This window comes from Leptinotarsa decemlineata, unplaced genomic scaffold (assembly GCF_025532065.1).
Source record: "Leptinotarsa decemlineata unplaced genomic scaffold, Ldec_3_MD MMD2_tig00026354_RagTag_RagTag, whole genome shotgun sequence".
Lineage (NCBI taxonomy): Eukaryota > Metazoa > Arthropoda > Insecta > Coleoptera > Chrysomelidae > Leptinotarsa > Leptinotarsa decemlineata.
Window position 1 is genome coordinate 19217604 of NW_027412702.1, and position 18733 is coordinate 19236336.

Sequence of the window (18733 nt, forward strand, 5' to 3'; positions counted from 1 at the left end):
AAATGTTCTTTAATAATCGAATTTTTTACAATCATGAATCACGATAATAACCTTCTTTACAGATAAAACCACTATTGAAAACTTTGCAAGTGTTTTCGTTAAATTTCACGAAATTGTACACTTCTGTCACAAAATATACCATGTTATGTGTTACCATGTAACACATAATCTACAACCACTGTCCAATTATTAAATCCATCAGGGATTATAAAAAAAAAACTCACCCTTTTTCAAAGGAGACCTTCATGGAAACAGATCCGGTTCGAATCAAAGATATACTTTTACTGTTAAGCGATTGGAAATGATTATATTCTTCAACAACCGATAAGCTCAAAATATATATATATAGGCATATGTAGCTGCGAAAATGCCAAACAGGAAATGCTCTTATCAGAGTCCACTTTCCTGTTAAACCACTTTTTATGTTCAGTTGAATTATTCATTCAACGTTATAGCATATGAAGTTATAAAAAGTCAACAGAGGTCAATTATCTGAAAACATTTTTCCATATAATGTGGATGCCCCCTTTACTTCATTATTCAGATATAATTACTATTTTCACCATCTATGTTATTCAGAATTCCTGAAATATCCCTTTTCTCATCCCAAAAACTTATCAAAAGCTTTAGAAATTCATTTTTTAGGCCGTCGTTAGTTTTTGTCCTCTGGCGAATCTCTGGCAAAATTGAGAGGGTTATATTTACAATTTAAACAAGATTCCTTTGACTAGGATTCAATCAAATGAGCGAATGAATGTAATTACGATGCCATCGATGACATGAATAGATCAAATTCATTCCGTGACATAAAGTCGTAATTTATGAACGAATTGTGTGTTTTTTCTTATAATGTTATCCAGGTTTGTACTGAAGAGCCCTAAGGCAAGTGTCTTATGACGAAACATCGATGTCTACCAGTGAGGATGACAGTGTTCTATGTAAGTGAAATGTTTACCTTTCATTTAGTTCATTGCATAGAAATCCTATGAATTATATCTGATTCAGTTCCATAACGAATGTTTTTTGTAAAACTGTTTGTATAAGTGTTTTTTGTATAACTCAGTGTTCATATAAAATTATTCGTTTCGAAAGAATTTTTCTTTCGTCTAACTCAATTTTTATATGGAAGTAGCCATTGATAAAATTCAAGGCAACGTTCCAATAATAATGATACATAAACAAGTGAGAATCTTGAAGGATCGATAAAATGACCAGCACGATCCCCTGATCTGACGTCATTGGACTTTTCCTTATGGGGATTTGTCGAAAGTATTGTTCAGGAAACTAAACCGCTCAGCTCAGCTGACTTGAGACGAATAAGAACTGCGATTAGATCGGTTACCCTTAAGATGTTGAGTAATATCAGAAAAAAATTCTGTTTAATGATTTAATGTTGCCAAAACGTTTGTAGCAAGCTTTTTCAACATCTCCTCCACTTACCCTCCACTTACTATTATGTTTTTTCATTTACATTTCGAAGAAAACCGGAATATTACTAATTAGTTATTGAATGTAGCGTAGTTTTGTAATCAAATAAATTTTTCCATTGTTAGTTTACACTTTACACAATTGCAACACGCGTTTCCCTATAGAATAGCTGCCTCAGACGTGTTGATACAGTATTAACTGAAAATCCCACAATAACGTGTATTTTACGCCACCCAAATTGTTCAGAAAAATCTCTTCAACTCTTACCTTGACATAGTATTGCTAGTTCCAGAGTTCAATCCAACAACACCCGTGTAACTTATGTGGGAGGTGAGCTGGGTCAGATGGGACCCTTCTATTGTAGCGTGGTGGTCATCGGTTGTTTGTATTGTACTGTGTAGATTGTATGCTCTCGTTGGTGTTCCAGGACTGGGTGTGCCGCTTCCGTGAGGTGAACCATTGGTCATCGTTGTCGGAACAAGCTGAAGGTATTCCGTTCCATTCGCTTCTTCAAGAGGGACCTGAAAAACGGGTCAGATCCTTTATTGGTCCTTGTACATATAGGTTGGATTTTGATCCTACCGACTGCGCCATATTATTTCATCAATTTCAGATGACTTTTAAAAAGTTCTTTAATATTATTATCATGAATACAACTCAACTCTGATTCAGAATGATTTATAACAGATCAAAGTATCAGTGAAGATTGTTCATAGAGAACGTGTATGAAAAAGTATACTGTGGGTAATGTTTTTTCAAAAATGTAAACCAAGATACACGAGTAGGTTGGATCAAGTTTAAAAAATTGTTGTTTTCAAAAGCTCTCGTTAACCGTAACAAATGGTAGGCAATACAAAAGGTAAGATGGAAACTAGTGCAGGGTTTATAAGGGGAATATACTGTGCAGGTAGAAATTGATATTACAGCTACCCGGTCGGTCAGTACACTTCAGTTTTCCAGGTGGAAGTGTATGCAATCTTTAAGTGGCCTCAACGAACTGAGCGAATTGATATTGATCTGCTCTAGGCAATGATGAACCCAAGAGCGACATCGAAACTGGTGAAAAACCAAAGGGACTGATGGACAAGATTAAAATGATTTTATGTAACTCGGGAATCGTAGGCAACAAAAAGTGCTGGATATGGAATATCAATCTGCCAATATTGATGATATGAGACTACATCAGTAAATGAGTCAATAACAAACATTTCTGGGAAAACGTAGCCAGGAACATTTTCAAAAAAATCTTGATGAAGGAAACCTCTGAGAAAAAAACTGATTTCATAGAACAGGGGTCTGCTCAGGGTAATTACATGGCTGAACATTATCCATTCGAAGGACACCTGAATAAAATAGGGCTGTATAATAGAGACCTTAGTTGCAGACAATGGAAAAAAAGGATAAAGACTACTAGCCAAGTTTTACGCGAGTGAAAGATATTAGATCACAAAAGGCCATCATTTAATCGAGAATCCAAAATTTGCCATGAAAAATTATGACCTCTACAAAATGATACTGATGACAAGATTTTTATGACACATAGAGATACAATGAGCCTTTAGGGTTGTACTAGAGACTTGAGAAAAATTTACTTGTCAATTAAAATATATATATTTGAAATAAATTTTTCCATTAACAGCATTAACAGATCCTTATGATTGATTAGCAGTTTTATATTATTTTTGAGGAACTGCAAACAAACGTTAAGTACCATAATATCTATATTTTCAATCTCACTCTATTCATCCCAATGAATGTTCAAAATGTTAACCATCAATAACAATAATAGGGTCTGCTTACAAATATATTTCTTATATTATAGAATGTTACTGGAATTGCAATTTTATGCAAGAATTCTGGAATGGGCTTCGATACTTTAGGTGTCACGACTATTCACAAAAAAAGTATCATATCAGGTGATTTAGTGGGCCATTCTAAAGGATCACTTCTTCCTACCCTATTGAATCACCTGTTGTAATCAGTTGGTTCTTTGGAATGGCCTGCTAGATTACCTGATATGAGATGGTGCCTTTAGATTTTTTGAAAGGTTACGTGAAATCTGAAAGATACGTTATTTGGGTCTTTTCCCAACACCATACCGTTATTTGAACATCTCGACACGCGTTTCGATCACTAAATGATCATCTTCAGTTTGATATTCCTCTTGAAGATGATCACTTGGTGATCGAAACACGTGTCGAGGAGTTAAAATAATGGTTTGGTGTTGGTAAAAAAACTTCAATAATATTCATTACTACACCAAAAGTTGATAAAGAGTGCACCGTATGAAATAGATAATATGATGAATAAAAATGTATGCTGTACCATGTTGATGAGCTACATAATAGTTTCATTAAGATAAAGAAAGATGAAGATAAGATAAAGAAAATTATCACGAAATTTAAAAATCACAATTTGAAATAGAGTTTGATTTGACGAAAAGCTTCTCCAGCTTCTCCATCTATGTACAAAGAAATGTGGGAATAAATTGATTGATGTAGCCGTTACTTTGTGGTTGGAGATCATCATGGAAAATGAAAAATAAAAGTGGTGAAAGTGGTTAAGTTTCTTTTCTCATTTTTCAAAATGAGAGAATCTTTCCCAAAAAATTTATCTATCCTCAAAATATACCCCTTTCAATTCAAGTTTCATCTTAAATGAACCAAATGATTTTCAAAATGACCACCTTAATAAAATAAATGCCATATTAGCCTCGTAGTCAACTGAATATATTGAAAATGATATTTTTTTCTGAAATAATCTATTTAATTTTTCATATATCCGATTTCAAATATATCATTGTAGTTACTAATTTTTGTTGATTTCAACCACATTTCCAAAATCCACTCACTTGTAAGGGACAAGTAAACACCTCGAATCACAAAATTCACTGTATTGGATTGTGTCTGACTGAACAAGCATATCTGTAAACACGAAGAAAGCTTATCCAGTTTTTTATCTCTGTAACGGTGACCTTTAGATATGATGATGAATCATGATTGGAGATAGCTGTGTATGTTGTTTGTACTTTTGATTCTGATTTGTTTTCAATATCTTTCATCTGTATGTATAGAAATGGTACATGCATCAAAAGCACAAAATAGTTCAATTGAATTTTTCGTCAAGGAAATGGCTACAGTTTACATATCAACAAATATATCTGTAACAATATCATCATTAGTGAATATTAAAAAAAAGACAAAGTACGAGATAGAAGATTCCAAAATTTTTACTAGCTGGTTTTTACAAACGAACCGTTATGTTTTGAATTGGCCCCGAAAATTGATCGCTTAATTCAGGCCTAGCTAAATGAATTTCCAGTTTTTCTTCAAATGACTAGCTCTTGGCTCATTTGCACATTCTCAAATCTTTCTCTGAGAGCTCTGAAAAAAGTGTATAAAAAATAATTTTGTACCAACTTATCATGCAATATCATCACGAATAAGTTTCACCATATGAATTTATAATTGTCGACATAAACCGAAAACAATAAAAAATATGAAAACTCATTGGAATACAAACTGAATAGAGAAGAGTGTTTGTATAATTCAGTGTTCATATTATAAAAGTAGCTGTTTCAGGAGGGTTTTTTCTTCCAGTTTTTATCGGAAACTTACTTCTTTGCACATCTGTGTAAAGAGTTTATTTCACTTCCTTCCTTTCTTTATAAAATACCTATATTTTTTTGTATGAAGATGGTGAAGTAAAACGCCAAAACCTTTCTTTCCCAAGATTATTGAAGTGATGTTAACTAATATTCTGGCTTATATTGAAGTACCTAAAACCAACTGGTCACAAACTACGTAGGGAAGGCTCCTCCAGATAATCCAAGAATAATTAGAATGACATATCTTACTATAATCTATGATGACAAAATAATTGAAATAAATTGATCGATTAGGTGGCCACTGAGATCGCCGGATCTGATTCCACTAAATATTTTTGAGATCACATCAAAGGTAAGATTCATGTGACAGCACCTCCTACTATCAGAGGAATTATGAAAGTGGTAGATACCGAAAGTTTTTGATGAAGATGTAGTTTGAAAGTATTCCGTGGCATGATTATTTTTATTTGATACGAAGTATTATAAAAACAATTTTCGAGCACTCCTCTTCACTAACTTCGTATAAATGATTAGAAATAACCTGTCACTACATGGTATAAAATGATGTTTCCGGCTGCTGCATCTGTCTGTTTGTCTGTCTGAATGAGATAGGTAAACTCAAAAAGTACCTAACGAATTTTCATTCAGTTTTCAACAATGGATGAGGTGATTCAAGAGGAAGGTTTTTTGAAATATTTATTTATTCGTCTACACTAATGTTGTCGACTTCAAAATGGTCCTTATTAAATATTATGCACTTGTGCTAATCTTGGAAACACCTCTCAAACTCGATCTTTGGGATAACCTTCAGCAATGCGCCTTCAATGTCATTTTTGCTTTCAAAACGAAGGCCTTTCAAGGTTCTCGTTATTTGTGGCAATAGGAGAAAGTCAAATCGAGCCATGTCTGACAAATATGGAGGCTGGGACATCGAAAATAAGCGAGTGGGTTAGTACGGTCCTGTGCTTTTCATCTCAGTATCAGTATTACATGTGGCGAAGGATATTGAGTTATCCACATTGGTGAAAACTTGAACCTCCGCCAAAAACAATTGTTTCGGAGATTAATATTCCATAACATTAAAGAGGGGTAAATTGAAAGTGAAATATGCCATGGAAATAGTATGCGTGTTAATGTTTTTATAAGGTGTAACTAATGATAAATAATCAATAGGAATAGCATTTGAAAATGGAGTTTAAACTAATTAACAAAATACACAATACAATACATGAAAAAGAAAATGTATAAAAGACTTAGTGAAGAAACTCAGTAATTGAGTGTTAACTAAGGCATTGAATGAAAAATGAATAATATGAGGTTTTTCTGAAAAAGTAAAGCAAAAAAAACCAGAGGTGATCAGCCCATTTGGAATTGACTCCATAAACTATGAGATGGTTGATTTGAACATATTTGAGGAAAGCTAAACCAGAAAATCGTTAGAAACAAACATTATGGAGTTGAAAAACTTAAAGAATATATATAGTAAAATGAACATAAACAATGTAGAGTAGCGCAAAAGCAAAGATTTTGTCTTATTTGCCTTCTGCGAAACGAAGAACACTTACAAAGTTTCTTCATTACTGAGGTCGAATGGGTTAACTACCAACAAAGCTGTTTCAGTTGTCATCTTAGAACGGTATTCATGAATGTAAAACAATCATAAAATATCCCAGTAAGAGAAACAAGGGTTTTGAATTTGCCCAAGAGTAAAATTTTTTATTTCTTGAAAATAGTTATTTGAAATTATACTTTAATGAAATCACACCTTCCTGTGATAAACATATTTTCAGCATTTTTTCAAGCTTAATTTCCAATTCGAAATTTTGCGGTTGATCTGCTCTAGGATGACGATCAATTCAATGATTATTTTATTTATGTATCTAGGAAGTGCTTGAAAGTGAATCCCAGCATTTTATGATTGATTCCATATTCAAATACCAATTGCCAATTATTGAACCGTATGGTATGCTGCAAAACACACCTGCCCCACATCACCAATCAAAAGCAAACACTCCATTGAAATTGTAACTACATGTAGTTCCCAGACCAAAGCAATGAAAATGACCGATCCCCACCTATTATATCTCAAACCCATCATTATCTCCTATTCCTCTTACCTCTTCCAATGTGAAGCTCTGCATATACCTTCCATCTGCTCTAACCAGGGTCTGGTAATTGTCCTGATCCACATCGGTGGTGTACGTAAGGCATTCGAGAGGCGTAGCCGCTCGTGAGTGGGGAGAGGGCACCGCCCCTTCGCTCTGCGAGGCGGGGCTGTACTGTTGGTGAGGTTCGTCGCCGTATGCACCTGAAATACATGAGGAGGTATTGGTGGTCGTCTAACTCGCAGTAGTATGTGTGTATACACAGAACAAAAAATCTGGGTTTTAGTTCTGTGGAATAGTAAGTGTTTGAGTGCATATCTGATTGATTGATTACCTATTATAATATGCAGAGCCGGATTTGGAAGTCTGGAAGCCCTGGGCAATGAAGAAGTGGATGCTCCTAATAACTAATTGATTTCCAAATAATTTTTTTTCTTCTCGTTTTCCAAAAATTTATTGTCAACAAATAAAATTATTTCAACAAAAAATGAAGTTATTTGTTGTCTTTGTTATAGCCTCCCGAGACAATAGCTTCGCCTGCCCTCTCCTAAATTCGGCCCTGATAATATGTGTGCCTCATCTTACTGTTTAAAACTTTCAGTAGGTCGAATTTTTCAACCATGTCATCAAGAATTTTAAAAAAGGGCAAATTTGGAACAATTAAGGCTACAGAAATGTTCACCTTCAAACAAATGTTGAAATGTTTACTATTTGGTATTATTGCAAGATATCTATCCATAATATCTGCGTAAATAATTACACACTCCACCGAACTAATAGGAGGATCCAATTTTTGTCCGGCTGAAATTAATACTTGTGACAAATCTGGTAGGTGCCTATAGATAATTCGACTGACAGCCAGTAATGCAACAACAAAGAGTCATTGCTTTTCAAAAATCAAAATGTTCATCAAATGTTTCACTAAACTTTTGAATAAATGTGTCTCAATTGTAACTCATGTATCATTGCCACTAACAAAGGGGTGAAGCCTCGGTAATAAATCAGATGTGGAAAGTTCTGTAAAAGGTTCGTTGAACAGATAGAAGTTCTTACGTACGCTTTGCATATGTTTATTAATTTTTGAATAAAAATGAAAAGCGGAGAGAAGACAGACACAACTTATTTGTCTGTGAAAAAACTGCTAAAATCCGTTGCAATCACGCTCTAACACAACTCCATATCTTCGGTGGACATATATTATAGTGGTTCAAACGGTGTGCAAGATTAAACTGAATGAAGTCAAAAATTGATTTGTTAACTCGGTGCAAACATATTTGCACCAAGTTAACTGAAGAAAGAAACACTGGATAAAAATAAGCTATTTACAACTAAAACATTCGCAAGTGTGTGAGAGAGAAAGCACGAATCATCCATCCAGTATAAACAACTTCAAATTCGCCATAAATAATTTTACAAGGAATTTTCACGTGACGTCAGACGCTAACTATCAACAAACTTGAATTATTGAAATCAAGTTCAAATGTCAGTCTTTCCGAGTGTACGAATCTTTCTCTTACGAGACATTAATGAAATCTTCCAGCAAAGATATCACCGACTTTGATAGGATATCTCAACTTCCTTCGAACACGGTGTCGAAAAATAGCCGAAATGTTCTTGATAAATCAAATGTTTTTCTCGCCAGAAACCTTTTAATCATTAAGTATTCGCTTTTAAATTATTATGTATAGTTAGGGTAGGTCATTGCAAGATTAAGGTATCACAATGATATTGACTATCGTAAGAATAATGAGGTTGATTGCAAACCAGTGGCAGCGAATGTTCAAACAGGAGCTGCCTGCAAGGAAGGTCAGGAACAACGAGTTTTAGAAAATTGTTCAGTTTTTGGAACCTTTCAAAATCCTCGATATTTCAGATGATTCACAAACCCAGAACGGAAGTGTACCAACTTCAATTTTTTTCTGAAATGCGTAACTACAGGGTGTTAATTAAGTATGTACCATAAATTTGACAGAAGATTCTTTACGTAATTTTAAGACGAAATGTTCATAAAAACATGGGTCCGTAAATCATTCGTTCTCAAGATACAGGGTGTTAAAATTAAAATAAAAAAAAAGTTATTCGTAAATTTCCTATTAAATATCCTCTACATTATTTTGCTGTAATTTGGCAATGGTATTTATAACACTGAAGAGCTAATTTAGTCCGAACGTGATTCAATTTATTGAGTCCAGTGGTGTCTCGAGCGGGATTTGAACGAATATTTTTGACTAAAAAATGTACGCCACTGACTTTTGTGCAATTTTTATTATTTTTTTGGATTAAGCAACTAGAAATACAACTTTTTTGTCTCTTGAATTTTTTTCGTATCTTGCTGAGTTTATAAGAAAAAAACTGGACCTCACAAGGAATAATGGGAAATTATATGTTTCTTTTGGAAATTATTATTTTTACAATTTTTCATTACTAATCAATCAATAACAACAAATATTAAATAACATTAACATCTAGACTAACGAATTGCACTAAATTAATTGTTGGAAATGGTCTCCTTCGGCTTCAATACAACCGTCTAGCCGCCGCATCATTGAATTTCGCACTCTTCTGAAAATACCATTAATAATAATCAAGGGTTGCCTTGGAAAACGATTGCAGCATTCAATAAACAACTTGACAGTTGTTGTCAACTTTATTAGCTTTTAATTTATAATTGTTATAAAAAGTGTGTTTAGTGGTTATTTTTCGAACCATTTTTGTAAAACATTTCTGTTATAGAATGGCTCACGGAAACTCGAATGCTTCAAGACGCATTTACCATGAAAGATTTCCTCAGCGTGTAGTGCCTAATAGAAGAACTTTTGTACGTCTCCATGCACGACTTTCTCAAACAGGCAGCTTTAAAAGATCGACGGTTGTCATTGGGAGGCCTGCAGAAGTACGAAGAGTTCAAATTGAAGAAGCTGTTTTACATGAGATTGAAGTAAATTCTCATACCAGTACTCGGAAAATAGCTGAAGAATCGTTTGTTAAATTTATGGTACATACTTAATTGACACCCTGTATAGACACATGGCATGGTTTATGTTGGCTTTGAGGACCGGTATAGTTTGTGGCGCATTCGCATACACTTGCGACTTAGAAAACTCCACAAAAAAAGTCTAACGGAGTCAAATCGCACGACCTCGGTGGCCAGTTCATATCACCTCCACGTGAGATGACCAAATTGCTCTTGCAGAATATCCAATGTGGCATTAGTTGTGTTGACGTAGCGCCTGTTGAAACCACATGTCGTTGGTGTCCAGGTCATATAACCCATTTCAAAAAATCATTAAAAATCTGTATTAAAAAAAAAACATACTATTCATTAGATCAGTTTTTCATAAACCAGTAATAGAATAAGATATACGGTATTTTACTTGCATATATAGGGTTTAGACGAGGCCACATCGTTTTTTGCTGTTATTGTTATTAACTTTTAGTTGTGCTGTTGTTCTGAGATATTGTGTTTGTTTATGATCTACACTAAGACTTGACTATTCCTATACAATGTAAATTGTCAATGAGGAAAATGAACGAAAAAAAAAATCCAATTCAGGCCAAACAAAGTTGGTAATAATCGACTTATAGTGCTTGCCGTTGACAGTGATGGCCTGGCCAACGTCGTTCTTGAAGAAATATGGATCTATGAGCCGTCAGCCGAAATCCACACCAAACAGTGACTTTTTCGGGATGCATTGGACGCTCTTGGATCTAATGTGGATTGGTACCGTCCCAAATTCGACAATTTTGTTTGCCCACATGCCCATTCATCCAGAAATGAGCCTCATCGCTGAAGATGATATGTCGATGAAAATTAGGGTCAGTTGCCAACTGCTCCAGAGCCAGGGCCAGTGAACATACGTCGTTGTCTGTGGTCTTTAACCTTTACTTCCTGGGTTAGCTGAGTTTTGTAGGGATTTAGGCCCAACTCACGACGCAAAATTCACCATGTTATGGTCTACGAAAGGCCGAGTTCTTGTGAGCGACGCGAAATCGATTGTCCCGGATTCTCCTGCACACTTTCACAGGCAGCGGAGATGTTTTCGGCAGATCTTGCGTTTCGTCGAAGTTCAGGTGTTGGTCGATCTTTTACTGAATCATTATATTCAAATTTATCCATCACATCGCGAATAGTCCTCTAGGTAGGACGAGAGGTCTATTTGCGGACTAATGTTAACATGAACGTCCCAAGAATATAATAGAACTGACCGATACTTAATGAAAATCCACTGTTATAACGTATTCAAAAAACACACTTCAAAGTGAGATTTCCACTTGAGAGTTTACGAAACCGCGACACGTGTTTCGCTATACGATAGCATATTCGGGGAGAACAGAGTTTGCTTTTTATGAAACCAGGATAAGAAAATACTGCAAAGATTGTTTTAGTTGTTTTTTATGCCAAAATATTCAAATTTGGATTTATATTTGGTCATGAAAAAGTGACCAAAGTTATTTATATTTTTTTTTTGAAGGACGAAACACAAGCACTACAGGAAAATCTTTAAGGCGCTCTCACAGCGAAAGTAGCGATTCACATTGGATTTTAATCGCACAAGATTATGTCCATTTGGAAAAAGGTTCTCAGGAAGTTTATTCCACATAACCGCAGTTCTCCATATTTAGGAGTTCTTAAACAGCGAAGTTCGAGGTGTACAGTGTTGAACCTCAAAACGATGAGCAGCCACAGTCCGTCGTGTATTTCTGATATCAACCGCTCTTGGTGGAATCAAATGTGTCAAGTCACTTGAACACTTCCTGTGAAAGTATCAATGGAAGAGAGACAAATTTCCAACCTGTTTTCGATGTTCCAGGCTATCAAGGTTGCACGTGATGTTCGCGTCTCCAATCAGGCGGATGGCTCTTTTCTGGATGAAATCCAGCAGCTTCAGGGTATGTTTGGGGGTAGAACTCCATAATTGAGATGATTACTCCGAAGAAGGTCTGATCTGAGCTTCATAAAGTATCAACAGTTGCTGAGGTGTGTACAGTTTTCTGGTTCGAAACAGTGTTCCAAGCTTTTGAGAAGAAGCCTTTGCGATCCCAGTGATTGTGCCAAGGCCAAGACATATTGGTATCCATTTTAAACCCCCACAAGGTTATCGAAGCAGAAAGCGGAATTGTCTGAACATTTTCGGAGACATTTATCTTCTTGGAGAAAACCGATGCTTGGGTTTTTGTGACAGTGAATGGAACCTGGTTACTTTCACCCAAATTCGTAATCACTTCTAGATCCTCATTGAGATTTGCAACCTCCTGCTGCCGGTGAAGATGTGCCTCCGTATCCAATGTCCTGGAATCCAAATGGAATGACGAGACAAGTGTGCTGTCGTCGGCAATATATTGGATTCTTAGTTTTTTCCAATACGTCCCTGGGGCACACCAGCGTCGATGGTATCTCAAAGTATTCGAGAGATAGCCATCAACGGCTACTTGTAGGAAACGTTCTTTCAGGAAGCTGATACGACAAGCCATAGCATCGAAGTTTGGCTAGCAAACCCTCATGCCACACATGATCAAAGGCCTTAAAAATATTAAGCGCAACAGCTCTTGATTACCCATGTTTCTCGTTTGGGTCATTCCAAATATGGGGAAACGATAGGAGGTCGCCTGTTGACCTTTGTTTCCGAACGCCATACTGATGATCGCGCAAGATGTTGAAGCCTTCCAAATATTTCCAAATATTTTCCAAATATCACCTGGTATACCCATTCAAGTTCTGAGAAATTTCCTCAAAAATACGTCGTACGTGAATTCCTAACGCCAGCGACATTTTTTTCAATAACTAACCGCAATAATGAAATGTCGCATGTCAACTAGCTCGACTTATGTACGCGCAATTAAAACATTTCATAAATCGTTCGATTCTAAAAAAACAACCTTCAACTTGGTCGCCTGAAATCATTATTTTATGAGAATTCGGTGTGGAAAATTTGAAAAGGGCTTCGCTGAACTCTGGGGTTAAGCAGCCGATTAATGCACGCTACTAATCGATTTTAGTGATTTATTCCTTTCATGCTTTTCATTCGAATGGATTTAATAAATCCTTTTTGTCAGACGAAAAAAAACTCCCGATTCACGGGATTCGATTCTAATTAAAAGTCGGACATGAAATTGGGTCTGGTGTAATCGGAGAAGACTTGGTGCTGTGGAGAAAAAATTAATGAATTTGTCTGAATTATAATTGAATTTCATTATGTGGAAAAAATATTCATTAATGGATATTTTCCCGCTTAATTTATCATAAGGAATAAAAAAGAAAAAAATATATTTCCAAACCTCATCGTATTCCACTATTTTGAAAAATAAAAAATTTCATTTCAGAATGTGCACTTTCACGACCGGAGATAACTGTGACGTTTCGTATACTACTGCGGTAGACGTTATCAAATGCGTTAATGTCTGCCACAGTAGTAGACGAAACGTCAGACTTGAACCTGCAGACCACTGCCAAAAACCCGGAAAATAGAATTCACACAACTCCTTTTTAGTTTCATAGTTTTTGATAATACAATCTTCATTTTCGAAAAACTTTTTTGATTTGTCGAAAATAGTTATACAAATTGTAAAATAAACAATAAAATGCTATTTGAGAATTCAGTAATTTACTCAATTAGAATTTTAATAATTTTCAAATACAGAAAATCGACCCAGGTTGCAATAGGTTAATGTTAAGAACAGGGCACAGTAAAAAATATAGTCTAAAAAAACTAAAAAACAGGCTTTTAAGGAACATCGAACTAAAAAGTTAAAAATCAATATGGTTTAAAACACTAAATAACACGCTTTTAAAGAACATCGAACTAAAGAGTTGAAAATATTTTTTTTAATAAGCTTAGAACAATAATGATCGAAAAATACTAGTATTTTTGTAGAAACAGCGTGGGCGCTATATATACAAAAAATATGGCACAAAGCGCCCACGCTTTTTTCACAATAATACTAGTATTTTTCGTTGGTTATTGTTTTTAGCTTATTTTAAAAAAATATTTTCAACTTTTTAATTCGATGTTCTTTAAAAGTGTGTTTATTTTTTTTTAACTATATTTATTTTTAACTTTTTAGTTCGATGTTCTTTAAAAACGTGTTTTTCAGTTTTTTCAAACTATATTTATTTTTAACTTTTCAGTTTCATATGCTATAAAAGCGTGTTTTTTAGTTTTTTAAACTATATTTATGAAATATTAAAGTAACTGAATTTTTTAGGTGTACATTTTACGATAACGTTTTCATTGTTGAAATCCATATTCTGGTTTGCTTTCATATAATCGAATTAGATTTTAAAATGTATTTTTCGTTTCTTTAAAAACTTGTTTCTGTACTAAATCACGGGTATTTGAAAATATTTGAATATCTGAATATTTCATCTGTAGCACAAAATTTCGCTAACACTTATAATTCTTAAAATCCATGTTTTATTTTGATTTTCTTTTGAGAAACCTATCAAGGAGGTTGCGTACAGCGCCATCTGCCCGCGAATAGATCAAGCAATAATGTCGATAGTTGCGTACAGCGCCATCTGCCCGCGAATAGATCAAGCAATAACGTCGATAATTCTGTCAATACAGATCCCGAACTTGAAAGTTAAAAACAAACAAACATACATACATACAGGTGAAGCTATAATAAAGCGTGTAAAAAATCAACCAGTAAGTCCACTCCCACTACTTTCATTCATAAATTCACAAAATTCTTGGTTACCTTGAAACGAGGTGCAGAGCCCATTTCGTTCGTTTACCATAGGCGTGCGTTCATATAATAGATAATGTCTTTTTTTACATTTCCCATTTTCTAATTACTCAATAATAAAACAACAATAACCAACTAAACAACTAAAAACAATAATAACAACAGCGAATAAACTAAACACAATATCAATTTCCGACCGTTTATTATAAGTAATGCGATGCCCGTGGTACCGTCGAATCCTTCGATACTACAGCACGGACCGTGGTGGATGAGAATCTCATCCTAAGAGCAGTTGAAGATCCCCGGCAACTCGGGCGGAAGACTTGCTAAGAAGCCTACTGGTTATGTTATTCTACTGTGGTTAGAGTTTGTATCCCTCAGTTCTGTGATTATGATTCCTTGTTAGCGATGAAAGACTGCATCGACTAAGTAGAAGATTTATTGCAGATCATTAAAACAAGTGTTGAATTCTGTAAAAATTCTCTAGTGTGAGTCATTACTATGAAAACAAACTTTGCATTTAACTTATATTAACACTGTTACTATTGTCCAATCTTTCAGTCCAGTTGCGATTATCGATGAAAAAATCAACAACAAGAATAATAAATAGATTGATTGCTTTCTTGCTGGCATTACCTGAAGACTTCATTTCAGGAATCTCATTTTTCAAAAAACACAACAGGAGATATCAAATTAATCAGTGCAAGAATAAATGATGTCTCTAAAAATGTTGTTACTCCAAATTGAAAAAGTGTACGTTTTCCAGTTATATAGGCCGTTTTTTTAGCTGATATCACAGTTGAATTGTACAAAACTTTTCTATTTTGGGGAACTAGAATAATTTCTTTTCAGATTGAGAATATCAGTGGTTGTTTTGAAACTTGAATTGTCGAATTTCATTTTTCGCTCTACCGATGCCATTTTGAATGATATAATAAAGGCAGAAGAACTGTCAATACTGTCATGTTTGTTATAATTTGATGAACCAATTTGCGATGCGACGTTTTGTTCATTAAATTTTATCATCAACTACATTTTTTCAAATGCGGTTATGAATCTATTATGAATGAATGAAAAAAAACTCGAGGTTCCTATTCAAAAAATAGATCAGATTATAAAAATTAGAATATTGTAATTTCTTCTGCCTTTTTAATATCATTTGAAATGATGGCGGTAGAGCCAAGAAAAACGAAATTCGACAATTTCAGTTTTTGGCGAATATTTCAAAAACAACCACTGATATTCTCAATCTTAAATAATATTATTCTAGTCGGAGAAAAACTTTTCTCCGATTTGATCGACCTTGTAGACCGTTTCCGAGATACCAATAGATAGCTAAAAAATCAGCCTGTATAACTTACAACTTCCATTTTCAAAACTAAGAAAGAATTCGAGAAAGAATCCACAGTAATAAAGTTACATAAACATCAATATACAATCGTCGTCTTAACAGCTTTATTGAAATGAACTACCTGTTTTACTGTTTCATTGTGTTAACGTCAATATTCAAGTTATTTCTATTATTCATCACGAGCATTTCTAAAACAATCTGCAAGTAGCCTGCAGTAATAGCTTTCGTAACCTTCGCTGGAGTTTCCTGTGTTGAACCAGGGACGTCACTTACCAGTGGAGTTTTTGGTGGGGGGTTACGTTTTATTAATATCTATTAACCGGTGAAGTGAATAATATGGTTTCTTAATTGATATTGTAAGCCCGGAGAGGTGCATATGATATTCTCAAGTTCAGGTGAAAGAAACTCACCCTTGTCTCTTATGTGAACCTACGACTTTGTAGGTACGTGTGGCAGATACCCGACGAAAAACAACAACTAATCCAGCTATTTCTGCGCAGAAAGCTCAAGTAAAACCATCAGGTACTTGTGAAACGTCTTCCATTTGGAAGAATCGTCGCGAGTAACTTCTCCTTTATATGAAAAGCAGAAATTAATTTCATTTGGTAGGGACGACCACCCATAGACCGGTTTCGGAGTACTTGCTCCTCGACAGTACCGGGAAGAAATGAACCATCCGAGTATCCCAAAAAAACAAAATTAACTCCAACTAATTATAAGCTCTATCTGAAGTTGATTCAGTAGGATGTACCACTGCGCCATCTGCCGACAAAGTCTGAAAGCAACCCTACAAATACATGAACATACTTCAAATATAGGAAGTGTTGTATAGGAAGCCAAATGGAAGCTTACTTCAGCTTTCTGCTTCACCTTCATATATAGACTATTTCAACCAAATCACCTCACTGTTTGACAGAGTTGACTGACACCTTATAAAAAAATAGTCATTGAGAAAATAGTGCTTGTCGACTATATTGTTACTCTGGTAGAGAATCAAAAATGTTGATCTTCCCCAAAGTCGTTTCAAAGATCTGAATCCTAGTTTTTTACAAGTTGAAACATGCAAAATATGCATTCGCCAACAGGCAACTTTCACAATTTAGGCCACAAAGGCACGTTTTATATTAGAGTCAACACACTGGTGAAAAACTAGGAGTCGCTATCGAATTTTTTTTCATTCGTCTACTTCTCAGGATAATGCGTAACATGACCGCACTTGGCTGGAATGCTAATTTAATTCAATACAATAAATTGATAAATGTAGCCATCATGAAAAATGAGAATTGAAACTTCCTATTTTTTCATACCACTTGTATTTATAACTTCAGCAGTTTCGTCCTATAAATACATTTTCAGACAAATACAATGAATTCATATTTTTTCTGTGTTAGGCCATGAGTTTCTTACGTTGAATTTAGTACTTTCGGTATATAAAACTACTAATTCTAGACCGAATTTTATCATAAAAAATGTCAAATTCTTTCTGATGGATAGTTCTATCTGATAGATTTTTCAGAGCCCAATACCTTCAGATAATGTTGCAGGATACTCCTTTTCGAGAACAGCGTTTTGCATTCTTCTTTTAGCCAGATCACTCGTACCTTCATTATCGCCTTTTCTGCTGCTGGTGTTTTTGTCCTGGTTCTAACGAACTTCGGGGTATTCGGGGTACCTATTGTATTCTTTATAAATACAAGTGGTATAAAAAAATAGGAAGTTTCAATTCTTATTTTTCATGCTTCAATGCACTTTATTCACGGTTAAAAGCTCGTATTGCACTCATAAAGAAGGGCACTGAATCTACAATGCCCTTCAGTTGTCTAATTTCAAAATTGATACTAGTCAATTTTCCTATCAGATTTTCGATATGAATTCTCCTTGTCAGTTTCTCATCAATTGTTACACCCAGAAACTTTATGTTTAATACTTGTTCAATTGACGTATGACTTATTTCAACAAGAGGGCTTGCATCACAGCTGATATTTTTCTGTCGAAAAAGCATGAGGTGTTTTGGAAACATTTGAAGTCAATCCATTATCCAGTCACCATTGAAAGAATTCCTCAGCGCATACATTACTCAGATGAATGATTTTGCCCAGATTATCTTGTGATATCATATGATTTGTATCATCGGCCTAAAGTATGGTTTTTTTGAGGAAAACTAGATGATAAAATTATGTCATTAAGAAATATGATGAAAAGCAGTGGACCCAGTATTGAGCCTAGGGGTACACCCATAGAAACATTGGTTGGCTTTGATTTGAATGAATTCATGGTGACAATCTGACTACTATTTTGTAAATAGGAAGAGAGACATGTATAATACTCATTCACATACTAATCGCCAACTTATTTGTAATTTACAAATGATTTCACGTTCATAAACACGTCATACATAAAATCGCAGCTCCGCTCATGGAAGCAGCAGTTCGCAAGTGAATTAGCATACTCCAGTTTCACTAATTATGACATTCCTGTGACCGTAGCCAATTTTATGGCTTCACCTGTGACATGTCCAACGTTTCCTTGTCTTAGGCAATCTTTCTTCTTGAATTA

The 18733-nt window shown here is 34.8% G+C and overlaps 1 protein-coding gene and 1 long non-coding RNA gene across 5 annotated transcripts in view; one reads left to right on the forward strand and one right to left on the reverse strand.

Moving 5' to 3' along the window:
• The window catches only part of LOC111503282 (uncharacterized), a 142664-nt gene that overhangs the window by 76231 nt on the left and 47700 nt on the right, over nucleotides 1–18733 (reverse strand). For 2 of the 3 annotated variants that reach the window (XM_023157553.2, XM_023157551.2), the window contains exons 2-3: nucleotides 7153–7343; nucleotides 1696–1949 (exon numbers count right to left, since the gene is read on the reverse strand). In XM_023157553.2, the coding sequence (XP_023013321.1) occupies nucleotides 1696–1949; nucleotides 7153–7343 (445 nt within the window). Of the gene's footprint in view, nucleotides 1–1695; nucleotides 1950–4279; nucleotides 4362–7152; nucleotides 7344–18733 lie in introns of those variants that run through there. The other variant, XM_074184368.1, reaches the window with a different exon arrangement.
• The window catches only part of LOC141486424 (uncharacterized), a 186191-nt gene that overhangs the window by 72283 nt on the left and 95175 nt on the right, over nucleotides 1–18733 (forward strand). The window lies entirely within an intron of this gene.